We start from the raw sequence: 13,867 nt of genomic DNA, 5'->3' as shown, positions 1-13,867 counted from the left end.
ATGCTTGTTCTTCTATTAAGGGAGAGCACCTATGGGAGCATCTGTGTGCTTGTTCTTCAGGTAGGGAAGAGATTTTAATTATTTGGACAGGTGTTGAGGACTCATGTTCACTACAGCTAATCTAACAGCCCAAGTTCCTGAGCTCTGTAACACCTCTTCCTACGGCTTTAGCATCTTCGCTTGCATTTTCTTTTGAAAGAGTTGCCAATCTCTCTGGTTGACTCATCATTCCTAGAAGAAATTTCAGTTCATTGTTTGAGTATTTTGTTATCAAGTGTCTTCACATTTATTAATTCAGGTGTTTAGAAGAAAGACTGCAGGCATGGATCAACATGCCTTCTTGATATTTTGCAATTTCTTCATATGTGAAGATTATCTAGAAGAAAGAAGGCAAAAGATTTATAAATACGAGAAGTAAGGAAAGGTGTTATGATGGTGTGGGAGGACCTGGCCAAGGAAGATGAGACGTCCCTCCTCGAAGGGGTGGGTGACCTCCACCTTCGCATGGGACAAATGATTATGCTAATGTCCCTAGCCCACTTACATATACATATAATACGGATACAATTCAAAGGGCTATCGGGCTATGCAAGAGACATAAGTGTTAACAAATCTGAACTGTCCAAATGGTTGTGCAAGGGAGGCTAAGAAAATACTTGTCTACTATCTTGGTCGAATTACAGATAAGTGTGAAAGTTGGGAGAAGATAGAAGACCTTACAAAGAAGGATAACAGCTTTCCCAAGGGGGAGAAAAAAAAACCAAAAGAAACAGCCCAAAAAGGGCATGCATGAGTACATTCATGTTTAGAATGTGGAATGGGGGCAATAGTGGTCACAAACTCGGCTGGTTCAACTCGGAACCAGCCAGTTAGATCGGAATCTGGCACTGGCCGGTTTTGGTGATCCGGCCGGGTATTTTAAAAAAATTATATAAAATCCTAAAAAATAAGGGATTTGTTTGTAATGTGTTTTTTATTTTATTTTTATAGTTTTGGCAAAGATTGGAAAGTGTTTTCGCCATGAATACTTATTTTTACATTTTCCCATATTTTTTGGAAAATTTAAAAAATACCACTGAGCATAAATTGATTTTTTTAAATCCATTTGTCACTAATTTTCAACTTCATGTGGATGTACTTTGTTTAATCGTACTTTAAATATTCTTTTCATATTTTTTTAGATTTGTTTTGTATTTGTTTCATTTTTTTAACACTCTTTTGACAGGCCGGGACTTGCCTGGTTAGGCCGGTTGAACCGGCTACTCGAAACCGGCCCTTGGCCAGTTTATGAGGCAGGTTCGATTTTTTGAACATTGGTGAGCAATGACCAATTATTAATGTAAGGACAGTTTTCTGCATATAATTTCTTTGAAATCCATTATCAAATTAATTTTGTCTGTAATGAGAAGATCCATTTCTTAGTTTTGCTCTTTCACTCGGTTCTCATCTCTAGGAGTATTTAGAAACAAGCCCTGTATACTTGTCCATAACTCATTATTTAAATCCGCCTACTATTTAAAACAACAACAAACAAACAAACAATCAAAAAAGAGCTGTAGACAGAAAACGCCTGACAAAAGAACCAGACCAGTGAGCAAGAACATACAAGATTTGGCTTGATGCAGAAGGCTAAAACCAAAGAATACAACACAAGCAGATATAGGATAAGTAACAATCTATAGGATAAGTAACAATCTATAATTTAACCAGCATGCTGTGTCCAGACAATCAATGCTAACAGCACCACAATATGTTAAGGAAAATGATGCAACATCAATCAGGAACTAGGAACTAGGAATTGGGCTTGAGCAGTTAGCAGTTGACATCAGGCAATGCTACATTAAAAGTTCAATTGCTACCGTTGAACCAACCAAAAAGAAAAAAAAACATCAATCAGGAACTTGACATATGACATCAGATACTCCTGTTTTAGTCAGTATAACACTCATGATGTAAAAAGGAGGTATTACATGCTGAAGACAAACAAAAAAGAACCTTGGTTTTTTTCTTCCCTTGAAAGATGTGGTAATGTAATACTCTAGTTTAGGTACAAGTAGACTCTCGCTCACCTTCTTTGTCGGCAACTCATAGTTTATTAGAACACGAGCAGGAATTGGTGCCTCTCCAACACCAATCATGGGCAGGCAGGCGTCGGTTACAACCATCATATAAGATCGTTTCTGTTCACATCCTGACTCAGACTGATCCGATGGAAGGTCATCACTCCTTTTATTCCATTGTGCTGCTACTTGCCGAAAATTATCAAGTATAGATGCACGCTCACTTTCTGCAAGGTCACTATACTGTACAGAAGATGACTAAGACTTTATTAGAAGACAAAGATCATAGCATTAGTAGTCAAGCTAGATAGATTAAACCAAGACAAGGTCCCCATTCTTTCAAGGTTTTCATAGTTTTGGTAACTCCACGAGCAATAATTTTAAATTGAGGAAGTGATCTGCATAATCAGATACTTGATAACCCAAATACTAATAATAACCCACATGATATGCATTTGGTCGGAACATGGTTAGAAAAATAAGGACTATGCAGTCAGCAACACAAAAATAGCAATAATTTTCAAGAATAGAGCTTAGCGAATGCATGTTATGTAAACTACTTCATGGCCACGCATTCAAAAGATCAAGAAGTGAATATCTAAAGATGATTCTCTCTCATTTCTGGAAGAGGCATGACTACCAAAATATGTTTACAATAGAAAGTACACAAAAAAATGAATAGGAGACACTTCGAGCTACCATTTTTGTCTTGGACCTTCAGCAACATGAGATCATACAATGTAGCCCGACTTGGTTTATTGCTTGTTAAAGAGTATATTCAGCAAGAAGAAAAGAAAAGGAAAAAAAAAACACCACATTTTACAATCTAAAGTTTTTACACATAGAACCCATATCATCAATATAGAATGATAATTTGAAGAGGTGCTGAAATTAAGCCTCGACCTTGGAGTTCATATAGTTTCTTAGCTTACATAGATTATGGATGTTTAGCAGCGTGAGATGATACAATGTAGCCAATGACAGTAAGTAGAAGATTCATTTGAAAAAAAAAAAATAGAAGGAATATTCATTAAATAGACGAGAAAAAGTACAAAACAAAGTAGCAAAATTTACAATCTATCGAGTCTCTGAGATAGAGTCCTGGGAAGAGTATCGCCCCAATGTCATCTGTCAGGCTTGCAAGGTCATGCCCTCCATTAAAAGTGAACCCCCTCTCTCACAGTATCTTTACCCATTGTGCTTCATACATAACTCCGCTGATGTCCAATACAAGGCGAATGAAGACGCTTATGTGCAAATCAATGATCCGGTCAACTCAAATAATATACTTTGCACAGGTTCAACCCCATTCCTCGAATGCTTCATCAACATCTCTTTCTTATGATTCTTTCACTTGTGCTTTTATATTGTACTTTCCTTTAGTTCAAGAAATAAATAATAAAAGAAATAATCAACAAGACCCACATACCCTAAATTGGACAAGGCATCAATGACCTTATCGGCTTTTATGATGTCCAAGTGAAAATATATATATAACAAAACTCCTTACACATCTGTAATCTCCAGAAACATATCGAGTACACCTTAACTAAAGGCGAATCCCTACCAACCGACCAACTAAAGTCTAGGGGTGGTAATGGGGCAGACTCGTGCCAGGCTAACAAAACTCCTTACCCATCTGTAATCTCCAGAAACATATCAAGTACACCTGAACTAAGGGTGAATCACTCCCAGCTGACCTACTAAAGTCTAGGGGTGGCAATGGGGCAGACTCGAGCCAGGCTAGGGCTGGCCTTGATCTTCAAGGCCCAAGCCCAGCCCAATGGTCCACATAAGTTGGGCCAGGCCAACTGGCCCATTGCCACCCTTAATAAAGTACTCAGCAACCCACCAACTGTGATCTCTCTTTGCTATACATGCAGGTCCTTGCAAGGTGAGGTGTGTAAATCTGCTAACTATTGTGGGATATGAGCACATGAATTCGAATTGTGTTGCATCATTTCACATCTTCATAGTTTGACATGGTTCTAACGGATAAGGCTAAACATGTTTTCCTGGTGTAAGCAATTACTCTAAGGGCGTGTTTGTTATTCTGAAAGTATTCTTTCAGATTTTTAATAAAATATATAAAATAAATTATATTATATATTATATTATGTTATATATTTATATTTATATGGTTAATATATAAATGCTATCAAAGAACCCAGAACTTTCTTAACATTCCAGCAGGTTATCGAACACAATACCTAGAACTTATTTAAACCTTCCAGAACAAAACATTCAACTTTCCAGAAGATATCTTTCAGAAAAACAAATGCGCCCTAAGAGATGTCACTTATGTAAAAAACAAGAAAATTGGACTTTTTGGACACAACCAGATGAATTTTAAATACCTGTGCGCCATATGGAGGGGATGATGAAACCTGAGGGACCTTCACTTGTGAACCATTGATTGGCCCTAAAGCTTTAGAACTAACTAAATTAAGGCCCTTTTTCCTGAACCATTCAATATACAAATTAAGGCCCTTAACTAGATGTAGAGATCAATATCAACTCCTACTTGCTTTAATTACCAAACTATTCCAACCGCCAGAAACTAATACGTGCTATCAACTCACACCGAATGCATGAACTAAGAGCAACAAAGTCATGTAAATTTCTGAAAACCAATAATCGAAGTGATTAAATGAAACACATAAAACATAAAAGCTTCAGTAACTACCATACAAGTTGAGGAGATATATGATAAGTTCGACACAGTGGCACAAACTGCATCAAGCTCATCACGAGAACTGCAACACAGCACAATTGGCAAGGAAGATCTTCTCCCAATCACGTCCAACAAATCAACCAATGTTTCCTGTATAATTTAAAGAAAATAAGTTCAACATAAACCAGTTTCGTGTATATAGGTAAGAAAAAAAAAATATATTAATAATACATAAAATAACAACCAGCTACTAATTGGCACAATCAAGTTCTTTTGCCACTTTGTTGTCTTTTTTTTTTAATAATGTTAACTTTTGTATTGAAGAGTAATAAGTACAAGAGTAAGCAGATGGATCCCACAAGCTGGGCCACTCGCCGAAAGAATAGACTGCCCCAGAAGGGTAGCCCTATACAAAAAATGATTGGGGCCTAAAGGCAAAAAACCCCAAAGTAGCCAAGGCAGAAAACCAAAAGAGGACTAGTGTCACTGTCCATTGCGCCACCTTGTTGTCAATTATGGTAATATGTATCAAACTGTAATTGACAATTTTAAAGAACAATTTTAGGCACAAGATAACCATATTCAAAGATCATATAAGTAGCATCAAAATCAAAAAGCTAAAGACGGGCAGAACCTTTAGGTCTTTTCATTATATGTATGTCAAAATTACACACATGGACAAAGATAGCACATAGACAGGTATATCACAAATGACGTGCAAAAGACTAGGATCTAAATATGAGTCTAAAACACCTTGATATTAAACACTATTGCAAGACTCCTCAGATGGTGCATAAACATCAATCATGCACAACACATTTAATATGCCTGATAAAAGACAAGTTTTAGGGACTTTGTGAACAAGTCTTTTTCTTTTTCTTTTTTTGGATAATTGCCTTCATGAATGTTTCAAAAAACTGATCTTCTGACTTGTACATAAGGAGTGCATACATTTTTTTTTTTGGTGACAGAAGTTTGTGTTTGGGGTTTTGTGGCCTTTAAGGCCGTAAGAGCATATAAATATAATGAATTATAGTGTATTGTGCACTTCAGTGGAATGTGTGATGGTTGGTTGGGCAGTATATGGCCTAGCTCGTGACCAAAACCCTTTCCCCTAAGCATAGGCAATACCGTTGAGGGTTTATTGAAGGTCATTCCTTGTTGAGGTCGGAGAAATGCTCAGAGACGTTTTTAGAGGGCCAAATCCGCAACAAACTTCCGCACGTCATGTGCATATGATACCTGCATTTTTGGAAGCAAGCCTACAAAGGGATACGTATACATATGCATAGAGAGAGTCCCCCTTGAACTATAGTGATGTGTGCATGTGTAGTCGATATATTAGAACCATGTATCCACACTCTAGTGGCCAGCTTTGTCGGGTCAATCATGAGCTTATGCACATGACTATGGATCATGGCTCCCATTGGGTCGGTTTGAGAAGACAATTGTGGATTATGGATCTTGGCATGATAGTCACTTGCTCTTGACTTGTTGGTACCAATCCCCTTATAGAAGTATTTTTGCATGTTTCAGATTTTTTATGAACTCCAAAAATAATGTTTTCAATCATAGATATACTTATGTGCTTTTCATAGTTTTGAATTGTTTTAAATGAACAAAAAGCCCTTAAGATTATTTCTGAAATTTTTCTTAGAAAGCGGGTGTTTTTGAAATTTGTTTAAGTATGGTGGGACCATGTGGGGGGAGTAAGGGCCTAGCCCCTACATGTGTGGAACCGACATGGTGTGGGACGTGGGGCCCACAAGGACCACACGTCCCACATAGTAGGACACCCCATTTTCCCAATTTGTAAAAATATTTTGTGAAATATTGTAGGAATCTAGACTATAAATTTTGACCAACTTTTTTGTTTTTGAATTCCTACATATGCCTTTGTGAAAGAAGGAACTTTAGATAATTTAAGAGCTATGATTTGACTTGTCAAAATCTAGATAGAATAGAAGTAAATATGGGTCAAAGACTCGGGGGATAAAGTTCCTAGAATCCTCCCTGAATCATGATGGTTGATTTCAAGAATGGATGGCTCAAATTATTTCTCTCAACTCATAGATTACCTAGATATCCTTAGATAATATTCAATCCTAATCTGATTGGAAGAACCAAGGACCCTTGAGGCCTACTTAAGGAGGGGAACCCCCCTCATTCTCAACACGGTTTTCAAATCTCTTTCTTCTCTCTCTCTCCTCCATGCCAATCTTCTCTCTCTCTAGCACTCTCTCTCCACTTTCTAGGTGGCACACCACCTCCATAAGGATATTGTGGTGACACACACCACCCAAGAAATAGACAGAAGGGAGCATGCCCAACCCTAGACTAGACTAGGGGAGGTGTCACTTAGTGGCATGCCCCAAGTCTTAAAATGGTCTTTAAGAAAATCCTAATTATTGCCTATAATCTCAACCTCATTAGTTTTCCGATTAGGGTTTTCCAAAGGTGCTTCCTAGTTTGGTAGATTCCGCACTACCTAAGGATTATGTGTGCCATCGGTTAGGTTATTGGGGGTGGGGTATGCTAAGCCTTAAGGGTACAACCCTAAACAAAAGTTTAGTAAGTCTTCCTAATTTTATTTACTTATTTATTGTTCTTGTTTCATATTTGTTTTCTTAATCTGTAAGTTCGAGTTCAGATTTGAAAAAGTTCTAGTTTTGGAAGTAGGATTCAAAGATCTTAGACTATAATAAGGTTTATTTTCTGCATTGTATTGTGGCAATCATAAATAGAATTCAGTTATTAATAAAGAAAAGAGAATATTTTCGACCTTATACTTAGGAACTCTACTACTTTGGAACTCTACAAAGCCATGCCTTTCAGTGCATACTTCACAAAACACCACAACCTTCTCTTTCACAGGATAACAATCAACATTTTTAGGAAATACATACACTGGTACATATGGTCATAGGTATAACAACCATGCGGTTTGTCACTGTCCAATCAATGGTTTGGGTGGGGATGGAAGAAGAGAGAGAATACAACTAAATAATTGACATGTTTAGTGGGACCCATTGCCCTTCGTCATAATCCTACCTATTGATGGGACAGTGATAACCTTGGGGTCACACTGTTATTATGACCATTTGTTACTTGGTCCTTGCATGGAAGACCAGGATTAGAAGATAGAATGGCAGCTTAGTTGTCAAAGTGAATCTCCAAAAGAAGATGGACCTCGGAACCAATCCCTCTAAAATGGATTAATTATATAATCTCAAATTGAGAGAGCTATTGCGCTATGCCCTTCCTATGTACAAGATCTCCAAACCATAGATTATTTCTAACCTTTCCATGTCCCTAGATTCCCAAAGAAGCAATAGTCTGAATTAAAGCACCTATCATAAATGCGCTAGCCCTTGCACTGTTTTGCAAATATTATAAATGAGTACACACATAATGAGAAACCAAAATTCCAAGAAGAGGAATATCGAGAATGAAGGAACCCATGAATTGTGTCCACATGCAGCACCCAACTTGGATGAATGATTAGACTCCCAGCTACCACCTCATCTACTAGATCTGTTCGAGTAATTGTCTAGTATAGGTATTGATAAGCACCTGCAGCAGCTCACTCTCATATTCACTTAGCAGTAGCAGTAGGAGTAGTAGCAGCAGCAGCAGCAGTAGTGAAGCAATAGCAGCAGCGGTAGTAGTGGTTGTAGTGGTGGCATTATGAGCCAATCAATAAGACCATCTTTACGAATTTACCCAAGAAAAAAACAAGACCATCTTAAGGAGACACATTCATTGGATTTTCGATGCGGCAGAGTGGTGAGTGGTGGTAGTGATGGAGATGGTGGTAGAGTAGTTGTGGTGGTGGCAGCAGAGTGTTGGTGCTGGTGCTGGTGCTGGTGCTGGTGCTGGTGCTGGTGCTGGTGCTGGTGCTGGTGCTGGTGCTGGTGCTGGTGCTGGTGGAAGAGTGGTGGGGTGTTGACATTTAGGTGGTGATGGCAGTGGTGGGGAGAGTGGTGGTGACACCATGGTAGCGGTGGTGGTTGTGGTAGTGGTCGTGGCTATGCAGTAGCGGTGCTGGAGGTGGTGCCGTGGTGGACTAGTGGTGGTGGTGATGCGGTGGTCACAATGGTGGTGGTGGGTTTTCCAAGGGGGAGAAAGCCCTTTTGAATTTCCTTTTGTTGGATTCCAGGGTGAATCCAGAAAGCAGCGGAGACACAAAAAGTGAAGGATTGGATGAAAATCATATACCTTTTTGAATTATTATTCCTCCCGTGCGGCTGATACAGTTTTTTTCCAATTCTTCCTTTCGCATGTGTCTCCTCCAATTCAAGAATTCAATGTTGCAACCCTAGGACGATTTTCGATTGCTAGAAACAAAAGTTCAACATACATAGTTCAAGTCCCATAACCATTTGATAAAACATGTTTATGTGTTGGGTACTTGTTTTGAATTTAGAGAGAGAAGAACTTACTTTATGGGAGAGAGAGAACACAAAGAGAGAGAGAGAGTCGCGCGAGGGAAAAGGATGCACCATCTCTCTTTACACCCCTTTTATATAAGTGGTCCATCCTTCCAAGATTCCCTCATCATGAAAGGTGTTATCATTTACTATAAGTCAATATCTTCAAGATATTTTGGATTTTCTCATTATCCAAAATGCTTCACCTAATCTTAATTCTCCTTATCTTATTAATCAAAGCTCCAAATTCCCAAAAAGTACTCCATAATACAAAAAGGGGAATGCAACAAAAAAATTCAACATCTCCCACTTGTCCCGCAGTGGATGGGAACATGTCGGGCTATGAGAAATTCTTCCATACGCTTATACGGAAATGAACTGTGAGATCTTAAGGAGCGACTGCATCTCTACAGACAGAATCATATTAAGTTTTCCATCAAAAACTAACATGGAATACGAGTACCTCTTCTCTCTAATAAATATAAAATGCTCCAGCCTGACTTAGACCCATTTGGTTACACCAACTTGAGTGCCTCAAATACCTCATGAGCTCTCTATGCTCAGAAGACTACTCCACCCCTTCGTATACTCCCACTTAGCTCATCTAATAAAACATTATTCTCATGTAATCCAAGAAATTCATATGCAAAAATATTATATTAAATTATAATATTCTCGTTTTCAAAAAACATTATGCAAAAGAACAACCAGGATAAATCTTTTCATCGCAGTTCAGTTGATGAGCATCATAGAATACAATGATCTCTCTAGGTACCAATCGAAGTGCAATGCCAATGGCCTTCCCTAGCCCAACTACAATTCCATTTTGACCTGACTGTTTTCCCGACTTTGCCTCCAACCGGGCCGAATCATACATGGCCATGAGAGAGCATGCTAAAATAGCAACAAGTGTCCACTTCTTAAAATAGTCACAGGGTCAATAAGGGACTCTAGGTCACTAAGCGACCGGTTATACTCACACGGTATAATAGGTAACAGGGATCATCTCTTATTCCTCTACCTATATTGGTAGTAATGGTATCACTAAGCATGTGTGGTATGAGTCAGATGCCACGTTGTACATTACATAAAGTACTAGGATTTACGTCAGATTTACACAAAGCAGGTTTTAGCTCAATCACAACCATGCATCCTATCACATCCAATGAGCCCCAAGATCTCACCTAAGCAATTAACCTAAACATTCCCGATGCTCACACCTGGGTATTACACAAGCTACATGGTCCGGCAGGACGACATATACATATGGATCATGTTGATTCCTAACCATGGAATCTCATCTCAATTCTTCTTATTGAGGTGATACTCACACACCCTGTGTGTGTCTCATCCTTCAGTATCTTATACACTGAGGGAGGTCATGCTATGCGAGAAGCAGACCTTCGCTTGTCGACGAGTTCTCTTTTATAATGAACCCACGTCCTAGTGCGCAAGTGTGAATATGCAATCAAGATCATGTGTGTGCTGAACAAACCATAATACCGTCAATCACTCACATAAATGATAGAAACAATTGCAAATATCCATTTATATATAAGGAGACTAACATGAGTCTAGGTATGTGAACCTCTATCTTAGGACAAATATTTAGACTAAGTATGTGAACCTTCTCAACAGGAGTATCTATGCTTATATTATACCGTTCTAGGATTTTCTTTATGCAAGAATCCTAAGACAAACTTAAGAGCATCTTAGAATGATTGCACTTGATCTTAACACCGAACACATAATGTGCCTCACCCATGTCTTTCATATAAAAGTTGGTGAACAGCCACTCCTTAGTCACATCGATCATCTTCTTGTGGTTACTTGCCATTAGAATGTCATCAAATCATAAAACTTTCCTTATAGCATTTGACGTACACACAACAGTCATGCTCAATCATTGAAAAGCATATGTGCTCACAACTTTATGAAATTTCATGTCCAGGAGGATTGTTTCACTCCATAAATGGACTTGGCAAACTTACAGACCTTATGTCCTTGTCCATGGATCTCATAGCCCTTTAGTTGCTCCATATATATCTCATCCTCTAGATTCCCATCAAGGAACACTGTCTTAACATCCATTTGGTAAAATTCCAAGTCCAAATGTGCTATAATGGAAAGTATGAGGTGAATTGACGCCATTCTCGCCACCGGGGAGAATGTCTAATCATAGTCCACACCTTCAACCTGGGTGAACCCTTTTGCCATCAAACAAGATTTGTACTTGTCCATAGTTCTATCGACCTTTCTCTTAATTTCAGGACCCACTTGTTCCCAATGGGGTTTCTGCCAGGAGGAAGATCCACGAGTTTTCAGACTCAGTTCTTCTTCATGGAACTAATCTCTTCATCCATTGTGGCAACCCACTTGCCTACATCATGTAAACTCAATGCTTCTTGATATGAACCTGGTTCATCCTCATCAACAAAGATGCAGGTTAGACCTTTCTCTTGATCTCAAAATGTCTCCGGGGAACTCTACCACGTGCACTCCTACAAGGTTCAAGTATGAATGGAGGTTTACTCCCATTGTCCTCAATGATCATGGAATCCTCCTATTATTATCTATTAGTGGAGGAATTTCCTCACCACTCTCCACATGAGTATCAACCATCTCATATAGGTCTAGTGCCATCCTACACCTCTTCCTACTAGGGAACTTCGTCTCAATGAAGTCCACATCGTTGGATTCAACATCTCTTAAACCACCCTCTTCAGATTCATAATATAGGACATACCTTTTTGAGTTTTCAGGATACCTTATGAAAATACACCAATTGACCTCTTATCTAGTTTGCTGGTCGATTGAGCTGGTATATGTACAAACCCTAGTTGTAAGTGTGACAGGTTAGGCTTTCTACCCGTCCATAACTCATAAGGGGTTTTAGGGACAAATTTAGAAAGGCACCCCATTCAAGATGTACACAATGGTAAAGAAAACATCTCCCCAAAACTTCACAGGACGATTCGCCTGTCCCATCATGGACCTCACCATATCCATTAGAGCACGATTCCTTCTCTCGACAACACACCATTTTGCTATAGAATATAGAACATCGTTTTTTGCCAATGAATCCCATGTTCTTTTTAGAACTTTCTGAACAACTCAGAAGTATACACATCCAAATCAGTTCTGAGAATCCTAATCCTATTCCCTAACTGATTCCCAACCTCCAACTTAAATCTCTGAAAGTAATCAATTGCATGAGATTTATGTAAGTTTAAGTACACATAAACATAGTATGAGTAATCATCAATGAAATTGATAAAATACATGGATGGAATAGTCCAAGATATATCAAATGGAGAGATGACCTTCTTAGGAGGAAACTTAAACGATCATGTAGGGAAGGATAGTAGAGGATATGAAGGGGTACATGGGTTCGAGGAAAGAAATGAGAAGGGTGAGACTATTCTAGATTTTGCTATAGCCTACGGCCTAGCAATTGTAAACACTTACTTTAAAAAGAGAGATGAACATCTAATAGCCTATAAAAGTGGACCGCATAAAAGTCAAATAGACTTCTTCCTAGTTAAAAAGGTAGACCGACCATCATGTAAAGACTGCAAGGTTATCCCAGAAGAGAGTTTGACTACGCAACATAGGCTCGTGATTATAGACAACTGCATAAAGACATGGAAGAGAAGGGGTGAAAGTAATGGGTGTTCAAGGACTAAGTGGTGGAATTTAAAAAATGAGAAAATACACTTATTTAGGGATAAATTAGTTAAAGCAAGAAAAATAGAACTCTGAACAAGAGGTTATGTTATATAAAAAAGATGGCTGACTGTATTAAGAAAGTAGCAAAAGAAGTTTTAAGATAATCTAGAGGGAAAAGAAATTACGATAAGGAAACTTGGTGCTAGAATGATGAAGTTCAAAAGGCCATTAGAGAAAAATAATCATGTTATAAAACTTGGCAGTGCAATAGAAACAATCAAAACTTTGAAGGATATAAAAATGCAAAGAAAAATGCTAAACAAATTGTAAGTAAGGGTAAACTTATGGCATATAATAATCTATACAGTAAGCTATGAACAAGAAAAGGTGAAAAAAAAATTTCAAATTAGCAAAAATGAGAGAGAAAAAAGTGTAAGGATCTAGACCATATTAAATGCATTAAGAGTGAGGATCACAATGGGAAGGATGAAGAGGTCAACGAAAGGTGGAGAGTTTATGTTAAAAAATTATTAAATGACGAACAAAATAGGACCATATTGGTAGATGGAACTGTTGGTATAAATGAGGGCGGAGGTCATAGATACATTCGTAGGATTAGGATATCAGAAGTGAAAGAACCTTCAAAATGGATGAAGATGGGAAAGGCTTTAAGACCAGATGGTATCCCGATAAAGGTTTGGAAGTACACGGGGGAGATTGGCATTAACTGGCTGACGAAGTTGTTCAACAAAATGTTGAGAACAAAGAAAATATCAAACGAATAGAAGAAAAGCATTGTGGTACCTATTTATAAGAACAAAGGAAATATACAAAATTGGACGAACTATCGAGGGATCAAGCTTATGAACCATATTATGAAGCTTTAGGAGAAAGTGATTGAGCAACGACTAAGGCATGAAACAAATGTATCTAAAAACCAATTTGGTTTTATGTCAGGCAGATCAACAACCGAGGTTATTTTCCTACTTAGGCAACTGATTGAGAAGTTTAGGACGAAGGGAAACCACCTCCAC

At 38.3% G+C, this 13,867-nt stretch overlaps 1 protein-coding gene across 10 annotated transcripts in view; it reads right to left on the bottom strand.

Annotated features, from left to right (window-relative positions):
- The window catches only part of LOC18423743 (initiation factor 4A-like protein), a 31,714-nt gene that overhangs the window by 9,939 nt on the left and 7,908 nt on the right, over positions 1 to 13,867 (bottom strand). For 4 of the 10 annotated variants that reach the window (XR_016054463.1, XR_002283372.2, XM_020675984.2 and 1 more), the window contains 2 exons: positions 4,747 to 4,884; positions 2,070 to 2,303 (listed from right to left, as the gene is read on the bottom strand). Coding sequence is in view for 5 of the 10 variants with exons in the window: in XM_020675984.2 (XP_020531643.1) it covers positions 2,070 to 2,303; positions 4,747 to 4,884 (372 nt within the window). In the remaining 5 variants the exon portion in view is untranslated. Of the gene's footprint in view, positions 1 to 2,069; positions 2,304 to 4,417; positions 4,521 to 4,746; positions 4,885 to 13,867 lie in introns of those variants that run through there. The other 6 variants (XR_016054464.1, XR_016054465.1, XM_088865219.1 and 3 more) reach the window with 2 other exon arrangements.

Source organism: Amborella trichopoda, chromosome 4, assembly GCF_054954075.1.
Source record: "Amborella trichopoda isolate Santa Cruz 75 chromosome 4, AtrichopodaSantaCruz75HAP2 v2.0, whole genome shotgun sequence".
NCBI lineage: Eukaryota > Viridiplantae > Streptophyta > Magnoliopsida > Amborellales > Amborellaceae > Amborella > Amborella trichopoda.
Note: the sequence above shows the minus strand (reverse complement) of the source record. Positions and strands in the feature narration are given on the sequence as shown.